The 18,386-nt window shown below is 35.8% G+C and overlaps 2 protein-coding genes across 2 annotated transcripts; one reads left to right on the forward strand and one right to left on the reverse strand.

Moving 5' to 3' along the window:
* The first annotated feature begins 139 nt into the window (after nt 1-139).
* LOC132633005 (uncharacterized) lies at nt 140-13,641 on the forward strand. The gene is made up of 11 exons (XM_060349181.1): nt 140-671; nt 3,245-3,313; nt 3,707-3,805; nt 4,950-5,068; nt 5,836-6,031; nt 8,487-8,662; nt 10,246-10,375; nt 11,000-11,160; nt 11,752-11,846; nt 12,776-12,881; nt 13,280-13,641. Exons 1-11 carry the CDS (start codon nt 390-392, stop codon nt 13,323-13,325), a joined length of 1,479 nt encoding a protein of 492 aa, XP_060205164.1. The 5' UTR covers nt 140-389; the 3' UTR covers nt 13,326-13,641.
* A 423-nt stretch (nt 13,642-14,064) lies between these two features.
* Nucleotides 14,065-14,948, reverse strand: LOC132633007 (uncharacterized). The gene is made up of 2 exons (XM_060349183.1): nt 14,626-14,948; nt 14,065-14,517 (listed from the first exon to the last, which is right to left on the reverse strand). The coding sequence occupies exons 1-2, from the start codon at nt 14,845-14,847 to the stop codon at nt 14,332-14,334; spliced, it is 408 nt and encodes a 135-aa protein (XP_060205166.1). The 5' UTR covers nt 14,848-14,948; the 3' UTR covers nt 14,065-14,331.
* Nucleotides 14,949-18,386: the final 3,438 nt, after the last annotated feature.

Consider the following 18,386-nt stretch of genomic DNA (forward strand, 5'->3'; position numbering starts at 1 on the left):
AGCGAGGAGGAGCTCCTGGGGAGGGGTTATATAAATAATAAAAAAAAAAAAGTGAGAAATTTGTACTGCATTTCACAAGAAACGTGTTTGTATAATTGAAGCACATATGGGAAATGAAGCGCGTCGGTTTGTGGCACCACATCTTTTAGTTCTCCACCCCCTCCTGTCCATAGGAAAGCCATTCATCTCTCTCTAATTTCCTTTTCTATTTCCCCCAATTCCCAAATACCAAAACGGTACTTATTACTAATAATAAGTAATCCAATAGTGTATACTGACAAACGAAATGAGCAAAATCAAAAGCTTCTCTCTCTCGCTCATCTTCTTGTCGTAAAAAACAAGCATCAAAACAGTTAACTACTACTACTACTCTCTCCAGTCTAGTCCCAATGAACTCTACGGCAATGGCCAGCACTACTTCTCTATCTCTCCGCCCCCATTGTCCCTCTCTTCCTCCTTGTTCCTCTTCTTCTACTTTCTTCTCCGGTGGTTGGTCCCACAACAAGTTTATATCCGTTTCCTTTTCTTCTTCGTCCTCTCAATTTAATAAGAAGATTTCAGCACGACGATTGGTGGTTGCTGCTGCAGCTGATTATTACTCCACACTTGGGGTCCCAAAATCTGCTAACAATAAAGAAATCAAGGCTGCTTATCGAAGGTTAGCTCGACAGGTACTGTATCCTTTTTTAGCGCTTTCTTTTAGTTGTTCCAAGATATTGCCATTTAATTTGCTTATGTATTTTCCTCTTTATTTTATTCCTAGGCCATAAGTATTACTACTATCTTGGCTTAAGACTATTCATGAATTCTACTTCTTTCTGACTGACTGTCATTGTGAATTGAGATAGCTAACATGAACAAAAACTGGTTAATTTTCTCAACTTTTTGATAATTTGGAAGTCAGTTTAAAGTTAGATTGGAACAATATTATGTTTATTTAGCAAAGTTTCTGGTGAGGGTTTAATAGACATTAATAGATAAGCTGCTTTTTGTTTATTCAACCAAGATGTAGTTGTGCGCAGGGGTGATTTTATGTAGTAATTTTGGGTCACGCGAACCCATGGTCTCTCCGTAAAACTAGGTATTTTATGTATTTGTTTTTTAAAATTGGTATAATATTAACTGCTGGAACCCATGCTACAAGAAGCCTAAATGGTGCACTTGGTTGAAGGTTGAGTTATTTGCCTAAAGGATTAGGGATAAATTCCCACTTAATACATTTTTCCTTCTTTTTTACTGGTGCACCCTATTCTAGAAATCGTAGATTCGCCTCTGGTTGTGGTTGTAACCAAGATGTGGTTGATAGTAGGAACGTGAATAGCAGAATGTTTCATTTTTAGTCTTCAATGAACCCTTATTTGATGATAGTTGACACCTTCAATACTTACTTTTGCCGTAGAGTAGTATTAGTTAAGTGAATTTAGTTTAGTTAAACAAGGTAGAGAGACACAGAGTAGGGACGAGATAAGAGAGGATTGATGGATTAAGAAATCACAAGGAAAAATTGGGAAGAGAAAGAAATAGAGTAGGGAGTAGCAAAATGGAATGTAGGAGGGAAAAGAGAAGAAAAATTATCAGAATGGGGTTGATAACTGCCGGAGAACCCTAACGGAGGGAGGGGAATGAAAGGTCACACGTTTCCCAAGGGAGAGAAAATAAGCCATTGTGCCCAAACACACCTTGCTTCAAACCCAGTTTAATGGAAGAACAGAAGATACCAAAGTAGATTGTCATTTTATTCGACAAAAGATTTAAATAGGGTGCATTTGACATGTTTTGTTAATTTGAGTAATCACATATAAGATGTTCTTATAAATCTTTCGGAAAAAAAAATGTCATAGCTCTAGAATTGAGAATATTTGCGACAAGTTAGGAGCATACGATATGTATCCAATTTGAGGAGCAGTGTTAAGAATGTTAATGTTTGGAAGTTGTAAATACGGCACGAATTCATTACCTTGTAAATATGAATACGTTTAGAATTTCTGTAATTGTGTATTTAGGAGTAGAGATCCTTTATTTACCTTTTTCTGAACCTGTAAACATTGTTTAAACCGAACATGTTTGGCGGAATAATAAAGCAATTCATTCTCAAAAAATCTCTTCTCTCTCTTTTTTTAATTTACAAAAACAATGGGATCTCATTAGTACAGTTATTGCACAAGCCTCTTGTTTTCAGGAAAAACTATTGTGTTATCACAACCAGATTTAAGCAAAGTATAATTGCTACTTGGCGATAAAGAAGGATAGTGGGTTTGCTTGGCTTATCTGCTGCTAATTCATAGTATATTTTGCTTAAAATATAAAGATAGAGAATTCAAGAAGTCCAAATCTGGAAGATGAGATTCCTTTTGCAAGCAATCGTGTCTTTCTTTTCTTTCTCTGGTGATGTTTGGTGCTTGGAAAAGGAAACTGAGAGACAATAATTTTGTGCATTAATGACGCATGAGTTGATGCTTGGCGTCAGTTGCATAACATTGCAAGAGTTAATGTATGGTGTTAGTGGTTCAATAATGGATTTTACAAGAATGGACCAAATGGGCTCAATCGGGATCCATGCCATTTTGAAGCTATATATAGGTGGCTGAGAAAGTTTTTCTAGTTCATTTCTTATTCTTCCAATTTAGAATGACTTGTTGGAAAGTGCCGATTGGGTTGGCCCCGCCAAGAAACACATGAGATTGTTTGGGCATTGCTGGTTGCTGACAACTTCTAAGAGAACGTATTTGAGGCCTTCATTCAAACCACTTTTTCTATTTGCACCCATGTATTTATTACTGATGACACTAAATGATACTTCTTCAAATTGTGACTTAGGTTGTTTGTGCATTTGAGCTCCAAGCTACAACAGAAAAGTAACCTTGTGGCTGACCATATATTATATGCCTTTGTTAATTATCAGTTTCTGTTCTTACTTCAATTATGTTATGCTACTCTTTAATCTGTTTTTTGTATGATCGGGACTGCCTCTATTCGTGAAGTAGCTTAGACTGAAAAGATGCTGATGCATTATGAATCATTGGTCTGCATATGCTATCTTTTTCTTTGTATTTTTTGATTGTTTATTTCTGTGCGTGTCCATAACATACATACTCTAGTAGGATGAGGAATCTTATGCTAATCTTACAACTACATGCTACACTTTACCCAGTTCCTTGGGCCTTCACAATTAAGATAGTTCCACAGCAACACGTTATTCTATTTTCCAATAATCTGTCTCTTGACTTTTGATATTGTTTTACAGTATCACCCTGATGTCAACAAGGAACCTAACGCACCAGAAAAGTTTAAGGAGATTAAAGATGCCTATGAGGTACTATTTTTAACATCTGATCCCAGGCAGTTCTTCTTATTTCCTTCTGAAACTATTGATCTTCAGGTATATGTGGAATTTATACAGATTTTGGCATTGCCATCTTTATGTTCCCCCCTCTCCCCTTTGCATGATGGAATTACTATTTATCCACTTATTCAATCTATTTCTTCATTTATCTACCTTGGAAACTGCATTGGTTGTCTGACCACTAAACCCGAACTGATCCATTTCCTCATATATTCTGAAAATTGTCTGCTTTTAACTAAGGTAGAAGTGTCATGTTTTAGCTTTCATACTATTTAAAGGTTTGGAATCCTGGTATTAGTATTTTGACGTATTTCTCTTTTGTTTTTGACTCTTTTGAATCGACTCTGAAGTTTAACTGTCCAGGTACTATCAGATGACAAGAAAAGAGCATTATATGATCAATATGGTGAAGCGGGGGTGAAAAGTTCTGTAGGGACCCAAGGCGGTGCTGGTGCTTACACGGTATGCCATAAATTCTTATTTTATGTTTTCAGCGTGATACTGCTGCTGTCATTCCAAAAAGATAATCTTAATTTCCTTTTAGTCCTTCCCAAATTAATATCCGCGTTCTTTAACCTTTTAAGTCATCTCGAACGCACATTGTATGACCTACTTTTACTCCTCTTATGCAACTTTTATTCTATTCGTTGAAACTTTTATAGCCCAGCATGTTACCTCTAAACAACTCATTTATCAACTTTTTCTTATTTTCCTTGCCAATTGCAAGTAGGATTAAGAAATTGTGACTGAGGAAGTACTGAATAAAGTTCCAAATATCATGATCTTAAAGTTTGTCACATACTAACTTTGCTCCCTCTGATGGGAAGTGTTGACATTTGCTTTTGCTCATATCGTATGTTTAGTTTAGGCATTTCTCTAATTATGCAAGGGTTTGGAAGCAGTTATTTCCTTGGTGACTTTTAGGTGTGCCATCTATTTTAGCAGGCAGTTCAATTATGTTCTTGTACTATAGCTTACATACGCAATATCTGCGAGTTTTGGGAAATATAGTTGCCGGTATTTGTCCCTCCCCCCACTGTAAGTGCTAATTTTTTGATTTTTCTTCTTCCCATCCCAATTGAAGAGGAAAATGTATTAAATTGTGAATTGAGAAGGTTCATAGAATTCTCTGTCATGCAATTTTCAAATAGGAAAAGAGTGATTTTCACTTCTGTTGAGTGGCATGCCATGGTTAATATCAGAAACTTTGCCATTTCTCCTCGCACCACTTAAAAAGGAGAAAAGGTATTAGTTTAATAAGATTATGAATACCTATGTAGATAAGTGTATATCAATTTGCAAATAGAACGCCAAATGAAATAAGTTGAATCGAACGTTAATATCTGTTTACTTTCTGTTTTTTGCATGCTAGCGGAACGATTGGGTTTTGTTTGATGTAGGAGTGTGAGTTGGACTTGAGTCTAAGTAAATGCATCAATGTGTAAAGGTTGCGTTCGCAGATGCTAATCTTCTATTTTATTTACTTCTCCAAAAAAGGGTAAAATGAGGTTGTAGAAGAAAGTGGGAAGATACATAATAGTTGCATGGTTATATGGAAATTATCTTTAACCCTAATCTGTTTCTTTTTTGGTGAATTCTACTGCAGACAAATCCTTTTGATCTATTTGAGACATTCTTTGGCCCTTCTATGAGTAGTTTTGGAATGGATGGATCTGGATTTGGAACGCGCCGCCGCAGTACTGTTACCAAGGGTGAAGATCTACGGTGAGTCAGGAGCTGATTGGAATAAGTTGACACTTAAACAACTTCATTAGAATTCACGGGTGTACTTATAACAAAAAGGTTTTGGTCACAAGTATACTTCGTTAACCATGAGGAGAAAGCTGTTCCTGATAAGTAATATGCTAGCATAGTAGGACAGGTAAACTTAGGAAGAATATAGCCTCGAACTGATATTATAGCACTGGTAGAACATAGTTCCCTTAGAACGAGAATTTGTACAATCAAGGAACTTCTCGAAATCATGGTCACAATTATTGCTAACCATGAGGAGAATTCTTATTCTGACAACTTGATAGGCTACCGTTGTATGATTGGACCACTAGTAAAACTTAGGTACAGAGGAGTCTCTAACTCCATTTCAAAGTAAAGCTGGAGTCTTCATTAGGAATCAGTTGTTATTAGATATCATGTATATTCATGTTATTGATCTATATTTATAACCTGAAGAAAAAGCTGAGTATAATATCAGCATACTTTTGTGCTTGAAATGGTCTTTACATGAATTGCAGGTATGCGTTTCTTTAACATGTCAATCCCTGAGATAAAGAAGTATGCCAAGTTCAAACTGGACGGGCTAATTGTGTATACTTGCACAAATAAAGCATAAATATTATTCTAGGAACATTGTTTACTTTAGAAGCATAAAAGTAGAAATAGATAGACATTATTTCATATAGACTATGAGTTTGCAGATTAAATGATATAATGGCAAGCCTAATAGAGTTTATTTACACTTCAATGCCTTTCAGTTACGACATGACATTAGAATTTTCAGCGGCTATCTTTGGAGCTGAAAAAGAATTCGAGCTTTCACATCTTGAAACTTGTGAAGTTTGTGCGGGAACTGGGGCAAAGGTAGGCTCCAAAATGAGGGTATGTTCAACCTGTGGTGGCCGAGGTCAAGTTATGAGGACCGAACAAACACCTTTTGGCATGTTTTCACAGGTAATAGCGTATAAATCTATTCTTTTGGTGGTCTCAATAATTGAGGTTACATTTTTATATGAATTTGTTCGGATTTATTTTTTTTCTTTATCACTTTCAATGGTCATTGGACCATTATCCTCTAGAGTCTAGAGCAGCCTTATTTGGTATTAGAAAATGAGTCTATTTTCAGGAGTCCCGGGTCATTTTTAAGAAAACCAATCTGTTGCTATTGCATGTAAAGAGGATCAGCTGCTAACTAGGGGTATCAATTTTGGCCCATACAAGTATATCCTTTCCCAACATGTCTAGTTTGGGTTGGGAATAAATCCTTTAATGGGTCAATTTGTCACAACCCAAATTAAATCATCTGTTAAAAAAAAAAAAAAGAGTTCTTTTTCATTGATTATGTTTGTCAGTTTGTGTTCATCCACTTTCTTTCTCTACTAAGTAAAGAACCTTTTTAGCTTGATTTGGTAACTAAACAAATTATAAGACAAACAAATAAACAGATGAAGCAGAGACTGTTAGTCACCTCTTTGTCCAACGTGCTTCTTTTGTGGAGAAGAAGCAGAGAACTTTAGTCACCTCTTTATTCACTGCAAGATTACCTTTCAGACATGGAGTTTATTCATCAATTTGAAAGGGTTATCAAGTGCCTGAGAAAATTGTACAAGTCCTGGAGATTTGGAATAGTTATGGCAGCCTTTCTGGCCACAAAGAGAGATGGAGAATTATACCAGCCTGCATCTGGTGGTCTATGTGGAGCGAAAGGAACCTTAGATGTTTTATAAATAAGTGTAATTCTTTACAGAAGATGAAAATGAACTGTCTTGCTTCATTCTACTTTTGGTGTAAACTGGAGTATATGGAAGATCTAGAATTATTTATGGATGTCTTAGGTTCTATACAAGTTTTTGTTGTAGGATTGAAGATCTTCTGAATAATCCTTCGTAACTATGGAACCTGTAACTGTTTGTGGCAGGTCTGATTTTTGGATAAATATACAAGTGTTACCTTTTTTTTTTTTTTTTTTTTTTTTTTTTGTGTCAAATGGAAGGAACATGATATTGGATTAGGCGGGTCAGGTTATGATTGAATGTTTAGCCCAAATTGACCAACTCTGGGTGGTTTAGGCTTTTTTTTCTTTTTTTCTTTTTCTGATGAAGTCAGTGGTTGTATTGAAAAGCATCAAGTAGATGCAAGAAAGTTACAAAGAAAAAGTAGGTGATAACTCCAGAAAATTAAAAAATAAGTAAGATCTGGGAGTTAAAGCCTATAGCACAAACTCAAGGCTGTTAAGCCATTGAGAGGGAACTAATGAAATCTAAAAGGGAAATTGCTTCGTTTACAGGGGAAAGATTGCTCCAACTAAAAAGATTCAGTAAGCTTTTAGATCTCAAGGAGCAGTTAGGAGTTGAAATCCCATCAAAACACCTGTTGTTTCTTTCAATCCATATACACCAAAATATACAGGCTGGTACCATTTGCCAGATTTTCTTGATGGATCTATCCACTTTCCATGGACTCCAACTTGCAACTGCTTCTTTTAGGGTGAGTGGTTTAGTTATGATCCATATACTAACTCAACCTGTTTTAACTCGGCATAATTTGGCCCACCTGACCAATTTGCCACTCCTACTGCTAACAGCGTCATTTTTGGAACACTGGGTTTTACTTGAACACCATCAATATTGCCTATAATTAACTGTGAGACTGACTATACATGTTCTAGAAGATCAGGTGGCTTCTGGGTAGTGTTCAAAGAGGCTCAGAAAGTTCTTAGAAAGATTTACATTGAAGGGATTATTCAAAGAGGTTCGAATTCCTTTGGCAGTTTGAGCTAATAACGTCTTTCCAACTCCTATGGAATAATTAGGTAGGCAAGACGAAGTGCTTCTGAACTGATGCTGCTGAATCTGTGATTAAAATTAAGTATATATCTTTTTCTATAATTGAAATTAAATACGTCGTACTTAATAGAAATAATTTTGGCTGAAATGAACTAAAATTATTTAGCTTGCTTTTCAGAGAGATAGCATCTAGGATGTGGTGAAAGTTTTCATTATTAAAGAAATCAAGGGTAAGGCCTTACTTTGCATTTTTAGTTAATTGGAAAAATAATCAAATATAATCTAAAATCATGTAGCAAAATGATATGCATAATGGCATGACTACTACAGATAAATGATGAGTGCCCAATTCAGTCTGTCCATGCACAAAGAGGTGCTAATGGTTGAAAGAATCTCTAGTTAAAAATTACTTGTTTGCCTGGATGCTGTTATCCTTCCGGTTTATTAACTGATATGACATATTTATTTTGTTTTAATCTTTTTGCTGAGTGTTTCTTTTTGTTTTGCTGATTGGTTGTTTGATCTCTTGATTCTGACATTGCTTGGCTTTCTTATCTTTGTCACACGAAAACTATATATTCATACTCATTTTTACATTTTCCATCTATTCGGATTAAGTGTAGGTTTCTGTCTGCCCAAAGTGTGGTGGGGATGGTGAAATGATCTCTGAATATTGTCGTAAATGCTCAGGCGAGGGGCGGATACGAGTGAAGAAAGATATAAAAGTCAAGATACCCCCTGGAGTGAGCAAGGGCAGTATCCTCAGAGTTGCTGGTGAGGGTGATGCAGGTCCTAGGGGGTATGTATTCAAGTTATACAGTTGCATATCTGTAACAATAGTCTGCATACATCGTGGTTCAGTAGAACATCCCTGGGATTCTTGCATGTTCAGTAAAACAATGTGTTGACAATTGCATGCATAAATTTCTCTTTTTTATTCTTTTGGTGGGGGTCCCTATAATGGTTCTTCATAATTATCCCTGCTGGTGTGTGTATATGCAGGGGGCAGGACCCACGTACACACACCTACAGTGTGATAATCTTTCAGCCAACTGTAGCTTATTAACTAAGTCAATTTTGAGTGTTGTCTTCAAAATATACTTTACTCACTCTGTAGAGAGAGAGAGAGAGAGTAAAAGGAAAAGATGCTGCCTTGCCTCCTTTACAGAAACATGTTGTTACCTTACCTATAAACAATTAGACCCATGACAACACCTTAAAAAATGAAATACGAGTTGAAAAGTTCAAGCTATCCTTAAACTTATTCCCAAGATTTCCATGTTCATCCATTAACCATGCTCATTATTTTCCAAATTTCATCTGTCAAATGCCAGGTTGGTTTAAAAAATGATTGGTTCAAGTTGGGCTAGGAGAAGATAGAAATGAAGATAGTATGAGGCTTTTCATTTCTATTAAGATTATTTCGGATTAAGAGTGTGTTTAATTTTATTTATTCTACACAATCAGTGGGACTTTTCTAGCGAAGTGATGTCGCGATCTTAGGAAATATAGGGGTTCCCTCTTGCTGTTTCGGACATATGAGGAATGCAAGTGACATTTTTGATTAAAAGTTAAAACTAGCACGTTTGGATGAGTGGTCAACAAATACTCCTTAGTCCCTGGCTATGTTGCTCATATCCTCAAAAAATTTCACAACACCCATATCGGATCCTCAAAAAATGCATTATTTTGGAGGATCCAACGCGGGTGCAACAACATTTTAGAGGATTCGAGCAACATAGGTCCTTGGTAAAAAGAAAAATACTCCGTAGTCCTGAATTCCGTCTTGGCTCTAATATATAAATCTTTAATCAGTTTAAATAGACTCCTAACAATTGTTGGACCTAAAGTAAGTGTACAAACATGACGAACTGGTTTGAATTTCCTGTATGAACCTTTTCCTTCCATTATGTTTTGTTATTCTCTAAGTCTGCATGGATGGGTAGAGGTTCTAGATCTTTGAGAAGATCTCTTATATGTGATTTTGGTTTACCTCGTTTCCTTCTAACATCTTGAATCATCATGGTGGGAAACCTCCGGGCTGGTGGATTTGGAGGTCTAAAGAGGATATGATAACCATCTCAGGCAGCCATTTCATTTTATCTTCTATGTGTTATTTGTACCTTTTGTCGGATGTGATAATTTTCCAAGAGAGCCAATCGCCTAAATGATCTGTCCTATACTTTTATGCAATGTCTCAGTACTCTTTTGCTGGCCTTTACATTGTCAAATGCTTAATTGTATGGTAGAAAAGGGAAAGATATAAACCCTTAATGTGATTTCTGAGACCCTGAATCCATCACATATTAGATGTTCATATACAAATTGAGATTGAGAACATATAGCTCAGGTTCTTAGTTGATTTTTTACGATGTTTTGCAGGGCCCCGCCTGGAGATCTCTTTGTCTATCTTGACATTGAAGAGATACCTGAGATCCAAAGAGATGGCATAAATCTAATTTCAACAGTTTCAGTTGGTTATCTAGATGCTATACTTGGGGCTGTTGTTAAGGTAATTCTACACGAACTTTGCCTGGACTCCTGTCATATTCTGATAAGAATGTGAAATAAGATCGTGAACCCCAATAATCTGTATATTGCTGTAACGCTGTTCTTATTGTATCAGTGTAAACAATGTTACTCTCAAGATAAAGCATGTCTAGAAGTATTGTTTAAGAGCCTAGTTTCATATGTTATTGGTGAGTCAGGAAAATAGAAATGGAGATTTATCAGTAAGAGTTCAAATTGGTTCTCATAGAAATTGGTGCTTGCTCCTTCCAAATGAGCATCTTTCAAGATATTGCCCCTATCAGATCCAGGGGCAAGGTACATCTACTTGAAAAAGAGACAAACGAATACAAGATTCTGAAAACTTCACAAGTTTTTAAATTTCCTCAGACAACAGATGCATGATAGTACTGTAATTCTCGTGCCATATGACGAGATCCTTCTATATTCTATGTTTGTCCGCTTGGAAGATTTGTCTTTCTTCCTAGGTGAAGAAAGAAAGTGGGGTGTGAGAGAAAGAACCAAAGCCTGGCATCTTTACAAGGCCACCTCATTTTGCCCTCCTTCAATTGCCTTTCTTGATATCATTATTCTTAGTGTGTTTCCTTCTCCCTGATGTTCTCCTCAGGTTAAAACAGTGGAAGGGATGGCCGATCTCCAGATTCCTCCAGGCACTCAACCTGGGGATGTGCTTGTCTTGGCAAGGAAAGGTGCACCGAAGCTGAATAGGCCATCAATACGTGGTGATCACTTGTTCACAATTAAAGTTGGCATACCAAAACGCATCAGGTGCGCAAGTGTTAAGTTGTAGATGACGAACTAATTATACATGTCTGTTTTCATATCCACTTGTGTCACTCTGCCTAATCACATTCCTGAGGAGTATGCCGGACACGTTTGGGAACTAATTTCGTGGATAACTTTAGGCTTAGCTTATAGTTTTTCTCATGATAAAATGGAGATTGTCCTTGCTGATTTGATCTAGAAAAGAACCAGGAGTCAAAATTGAAGCTGAGTTTCTTTCACTCTTATAGCTCGTTTGCCAGCCAGCCTAGTGGTCATATGTCCTGATTCCAGGAGTTAAAAAATAAAAGGGAAGGGAACTGTTACTCAGGACTGGTGAAACATCCATATACAACTCATCAGTATACCCATCTAATTTTGTTTATTAGTATCCTCTGCATACAAATGCCTATGGAGCAAACTATTCCCTCTGGGCTTCTGAAATGGTGCTTTTAAAATGAACATAGGAAATGATTTTCACATATAAAACAGATCTGATCTTTTAACACGAGAATTTAGGGCTTGTAAGTAAGTGCTCTCATAATTGCTTCTGTCTATGCATGGTCAGAACTTCATGCATGGTTCTTTATTTTGCAGTGTGAAGGAGCGTGAATTGCTTGAAGACCTTGCTTCTCTAAATAAGGCATCAAGCACTCCCCGTACAAAAACTCGCCCGACGGTTCAGCAAACTGGTATATGATTACTTCTTGATTCATCGTTTTCTCAATTCTCAATACATGAATTATAGCAATAATGACAATGGGTTGTGACATTAGTGAAACACGATGAGGTCCAGAGACAGAGAGTAGAAGAGAATGATCTGTCACTTGTTTGGCTGATTTTAATGGATATATACTTCCAAATATTTACTTATCTTATCAAACAGAAGTGGATATATCCTTCCAAATAACTGTTACCTCTTATCTTTTTTGGAACTAAGACCTGGGCTCATCTGTTCTGTAAGAGATGCTATTGATAAATATGAAAATGAACCATTTGCGAGTTCACTGATAGGTTTTGGCTACTTTTAACGGCAACAACAGGAAGCGTGGGTAGTTGGATAGTTACTTAAACACCCCAAGATCAACCACTAAGTTTGAGTTGGAAATTTGGTGATGCCTCAGGAAGTTAAAACGGATGCCAAATGTGAGAGAATCTGAGGAATATAGTATTACTTATGAATTGAGAAATGAAGTAATTGATTATACCCCCTACTATATGAAAGCTCCTTTATGTTTCTTCACCTAGAATATTCGGGAAGAGGAAATCCTTTTAAAAGGGTGCTCTTGGAAATATATCCAATGCAGTTTGGATGAGGCATGCAGCTCAGAGAATTAGAGCACATGATTATAGGAACTACAGTCAAGTCTTAGGATCCCTCCTCTATACAATTGTCCCAAAACCGAAAACACGTACCAGTTACCACACTGAGGATAGGAAAAATATGCTCTGAATCACTCACAGTATCGACTATCGAAGGTTAGAATTTCTGCTTGCTCAAAAGGGGATCAGGTTAAGTAAGCCAAAAGTCATGGCACTTAGGCGTTGAAATGAATATCTCATTTACAGTCAGTACAATCCTTTGGCATAAAATTTTACTCATCTTGTTTCTGCTTTGCAGCTAAAACTACAGAAACTCCAGTAAGTTCAGATTCAACTGCAGCACAAACTGATGAGTCACCAGAAGATCAAGATGATCCATTGAAGAAGTTAACAGATTTTGCTGGGTAAATTTCTTGATTGTTATTCTTTAACTAGGAATTTTCTTGGAAGTATTTAGTTCTTGGTAATTAGTCTTCCACTTGAAAGATGCTTATGTTGTTACCACACGTAGTTCACCTATTTTCGGTCTAAAACCATGGGTAGATCCCATGATCATAAACCATTTAAGTAGTTTTGCTGTATGAATTCAGCAACCTTGCCAGAAAATAGATGTACTTACATTCCCAATAAAATTTTCACCAATGGTATCACGCTGACACTTCTAATTAGCATTGCCATAATTCTGCAATAATTGAACTTAACTACGTTTTCTTTGGTTTTCTTGAAAGTTCAAGTGCTCTAATTAAATTTTACTGTCTGTTGCGAATATTTCTTGCTTCTAAGTAAAGGTTTGTGATTGCAGGTCTGTCGTAAATGGTGCACTAAAATGGTTAAGAGACAATTTGTAATCCTCAGTGATGGGATACTGCCTCAACAATCCTCTTTTATAGGACAATGGCGTTGAATTTTATGTGCTTCAAAACAGCCATTACAGGATCTGCGGCCTTTCATTTCTTAGAATGATTTTTTGTTTATTCTACTTGAGAAGTTGAATCCAGCCACCCTATTCTTTTAGGAAATCTAATCCTTGTAAATTCTGGCAATACGTTGTCTCCACCTCAAAGAAGTCCATGAGTTGGATTCTAACAGCTATTTTTATGTAAGAAATTTTGTATGTCATCAAGCATTTATAACAGAAACCGACAAATATCCGAACATTTGGTATTTTCTTTGTCTCTAGGTAGATTACTTCCATCTTTGTCTACCTGAAATAATTTGCGGGTGTCCAATGTCACGCCCATCAAACGGAGAGGGGAAAACAAGAACTCCTTTGATGGGTGCAAATGTTAAAAATATTTGGATTTTCCTTAATAAGTATGTAACTGGATCGATCAAAGGTCGCATAAATCTAAACTACCAGATGGTAGATTTATTCCCTATTTAGGCCATTAGTTAGATTTTGCCCCTAGTTAGTCCTCGAGACCAATAAAATATTAGACTCTGGCTTAAACTAAAAAATTTAAGACCGTAATTGAAGTTTTTTTAATAAAATTTTATGTTTGCTCACATAAACCTTTGGATTGTGGTCTAAAAAATTTCTAAGTTATAAAAGAAACAACAAATTATTAAACAACTGTCTCAAAAAGGAGCAATCAACAAAAAATTATGTTATAATCTCCGCATAGTTGCACATTATTCACGTCACAACTACACTAGTTTGTATTACGACCCCCAAGCATTCATCTCCGGTGCATACATACAGAAAATACAAGGTAAAACTCGAATAAACCATCATGAATAAAGCATGATATTTTTGGCGGTCAAAATCAAAAGGCATCATGAACAAAGCATGACTACAGTCCAACAGATTGCTACAGAGCTTGTTCACCCAGAAAATGTTCGTGATTGTTACACTCATGAATCTGCACGACTTTGCAAAAATAAGAGCACAACCGCAACAACCATTGGAGCTGATATCATAAACAGAGCCAATGAAAAATTTGGTGTTGTTATCTCCGGTAAAATCACACTTCCATATTTTATAACTGCTCCTCCCGCAACTGAACCCACTCCCAGTTTCACCAAGAAGTTCAAATCCTCCTGTGAAATTAGCAAAAAAGTAATAGTTGAGGTGTGTTCTCAATAAATTACTCGTCATCAGACAAAACTTTGATGGTCTCTTAAAGATAAAGGGAGCGAGAGAGTAACCTGGGGTAGGAAAGGAAGGCCAGGTTCATCAGTGCTGGGATTTGCTTGGTCATTTCTGGGGTCGGAAGCTCGGGCAATCATGGGCGTCTTAGTCAGTTGGACAGATTTTGGTACGAGGAAGCTAACGCCGGCAGCATTTGTTGGCTGAAGAGACGAAATTGAGGTTGAGGTTGAGGTTGCCAGCAATTTGATAGCGTTTGGTCGCATTGCGGTAGCTTCCATGTCTCCAAAATGGCAACTAGAGAAGAACACTGGTCAGTTTGCGTACATAATAGCCACAAACTTTTTAAACCCCTCCTCATCCAATTGGCGAAAGAGCTGGCTACTTCTTTTTCTATCAATAAAATTAAGGGACTTAAAAAATGAAATTGACAAATTGAAAGTTCCTACTATATTTTTCATCTCATTTTATGCCTGACATATTTGATTAGACACGAAATTTAAGAAAAACAATAAATTTCTTAACCTTATCATCATAAATTTGTCATGACATTTGTGTGGCTAATCATGTCCGTAAGTGAAATAAAAAATTTAAAATTAAAACATTTCAAATATGGGAGGAGCTCGTTCTCTTTAAAGTAAATTAAAATAAAAAATATCACATACAAGTAAGTAGGCGTTTGGCCATATATACCAAAACAAATTCACTTTATTTGGAATTTTTGAAGTTGGAGTTGTGTTTGGCCATAGTTTTTGAAATTGTAGTTTTTGGTGAAATGTAGTTGCAAAAATGTGAAAAAAGTGAATTTTTTTTTTAAAACAAGTTTTTTGAGTTTTTGGTATTCCGGAATACAACTTCAAGTTGTACTCGGAATATTAATGGCCAAACGCCCAAAAGTGAAAAAAAAAATCCGAAAAAAAGTGAATAATTTTTATGGCCAAACGGCACCTAAATTTTATGAATAGAATTTTCTTTTTATCTACAACTTTATTAAAGAAAAGAATTATGTTTTTGATGTATCCACTTTTGAGATCTCTTAAACATGAAATATCAGGGATTTTCGCATGAACTAAATCAAGTATTAATCTCAGCGTTTCATTTTATGTGTTTTAGTTTAATTGAGCATAAAGTTTAAAAATAATTAGAGAGACTTTTGAATCTTATGATTTTAAACTAAAGATGTGTATAACGTACAAAAATACTCTAAAAATTTGTGATTTAAAATGCGTCATGTGGTATGTCGGGTAATTAAGTAAATATAGAAAGTAACATTTGTTTTGAAAACAATTGATAAGGAAAGTAAAGCACATAAATTAACATCACAACATTATGTACGTGATAAAATGTTCTTATTTTTCTTTTAAATTTTTATAATATCAGAGTACACGTGAATTCCTCAATCATATAGGATTTCACAATATGAAATACTTAAATGATTTGATTTTGAATCTCGGGATATTTAGTTTAGGCTTAATGCATATTCAACTCTTAAACTTGCCCCTTTTTTCATTTTGACATCTCAACTAAGTGTTGTTTCTATTGAATCCCTGAACTTGGCCTCAAAGTGTGTCAATCAAACACAATCCAACTTATATAACATATATGGTGAGTTTCATTTTTTTTAGCCTTGTGTGTGAACGTCAATCGCATCTTACGTGAAAAATTCAACCAATTAAAACCCCCCACTCATTTTAATTATACACATCATTAAAATATGTGTATAACAATCTTTTTTCAAGAACCAAGCAATTCAGCCAACCAGGAATTGAAGACCGACCTTTTGAGATTGATTTTGAAGCTTTTTTGAGATACTGGAATAACATAATAGGATCTGGTGTTGCTTAATATTTTTGGCTTCTTATTTAATTTTCCAGTTTTGGTTTTTTATTTTTCAGTTTTCAGTTTTAGTTTCCAATTTTTATTTCTTATTTTTCAGTTTTGTTATTTGATTGGTTTAAGTGGTGCTTCTTCACTTGTATAACATAGTAGCACACTTGTTCCTATTTGATGTGTATAATTAAAATGAGTGTGGTGTTTTATTTAGTTCAATTTTTCACGTATGATGCTATTGACCTTCACACGCAAGGCTAAAAAAAATTAAACTCACCATATATATTACTATATAAGTTGGATTGTGTTTGATAGACATACTTGATACCAAGTTCAGGGGTTTAATAGGAACAATGCTTAGTTGAGGTGTCAAAATGAAAAAAAGGGACAAGTTTAGGGGCGCATATGCATTAATAGCCTGTTTGGCCAAGCTTATTTTCTCCCCAAAAGTATTATTTTTTAATAAGTGCTTATTTTAAAAAAAGTGAGGTGTTTGACCAAGCTTTTGGGAGAAAATAAGTGCTTTTGGGGAGTAGCAGAAGTAATTTTTCAGAAGCTAAAAAAATAGCTTTTGCCCAAAAGCACTTTTTTAAAAAGTACTTTTGAGAAAAATATACATAGAAGCAATTTTTAAAAGCTTGGCCAAACACTAATTGCTGCTCAAAAGTACTTTTTAAATTAATTGGCCAAACACAAACTGCTTTTAGCCAAAAGTGTTTTTTTAAAAAGTACTTTTTAAAATAAGTTGTTTTTAGAAGATTGGTCAAACAAGCTATAAGCCTTTAGTTTATTTCTTCTTGGGCAATTCGCAGAATTGCCCTTTTTTTGGGGTGGTATTTAAATTTTGCCCTTCGGCTAAAACTCATAGGTTCCGGGTTCGAACCTTCGCTCAGTCAAAAATTTTAAAAAAAATTGCAAAGCAGAGTTTAAATTTCGCTATGCCCCCTCCGGCAGACTTTTAGTCATGTTTAACTAAAAGTCTTTCGGAGGGGGCAGACTTTGCCTTGAAGCATATATACGTATTTTTTTAAAAACTTTTCAAGGTAAACTTTTAGTAATGCCTTAACTAAAAGTGTGCCCCATAAAACATAACTAAAAGTATGCCCCATAAGACGTAAGTTTTCTTTAAGGCATAACTAAAAATTTGCCTTATAAGGCAAAGTTTAAATTTTGCTATGTCCCCTCCGGCAGACTTTTAGTTGTGTTTAACTAGAAGTCTGCCCCCTCCGGCAGACTTTGCCTTGAAGCATATATATATATTTTTTTTACTTTTCATGGTAAACTTTTAGTTATGCCTTAACTAAAAAGTGTGCCCCAAAGACATAACTAAAAGTATGCCCATAAGGCGGAACTTTTCCTTAAGGCATAACTTAAACTTTACCTTATAAGGCAAAGTCTATGCCTTAAGAAAAGTTCTTGCCTTATGGGGCATAATTTTGTTATGCCTTAACTAAAATTCTGCCCCATAAGGCATAACTAAATCATGTCTTAGGAAAAATTCTACCTTATGGGGCAGACTTTTAGTTATGCCGGATCCGGCATAACTTTAGCTTTTCCTTAAAGATTGTATGCTGGATCTGACATACACTCCCCCAGTCCTGCCGGGCGAAATTATTTTTTTATTTTATGCCTGAGCGGGGGTTCGAACCCAACTTCATGTATTCGCCCACCTTTCCAAACAAAAGGCAAAACTTAAAGACCACAAATATGAGGGGCAAAATTTAAAGACCACCTAAAAGAAGGGCAATCCGTGCAAAAAAATGTTTCTTCTTTTTTTAGAGCTTGTTTGGATGGACTTAAAAAAAACGGATTATAAGCTGCTTTAGATAAGCTAAGCTAAATGGGCCCAATTATTTTTTTGGGCTTATGTTAAGCACAAAATAACTTATAAACTGGTCAACCAAAGAAGCTGTTTTGAGCAACTTATAAGCCCAATCCAAACGGGCTCTTATTGCTTTGTGGCCCACGAAAAACGAGGGCCGGGTTCGAT

The sequence above is a fragment of the Lycium barbarum genome, chromosome 3 (genome assembly GCF_019175385.1).
Source record: "Lycium barbarum isolate Lr01 chromosome 3, ASM1917538v2, whole genome shotgun sequence".
In the NCBI taxonomy this organism is placed as follows: Eukaryota; Viridiplantae; Streptophyta; class Magnoliopsida; order Solanales; family Solanaceae; genus Lycium; species Lycium barbarum.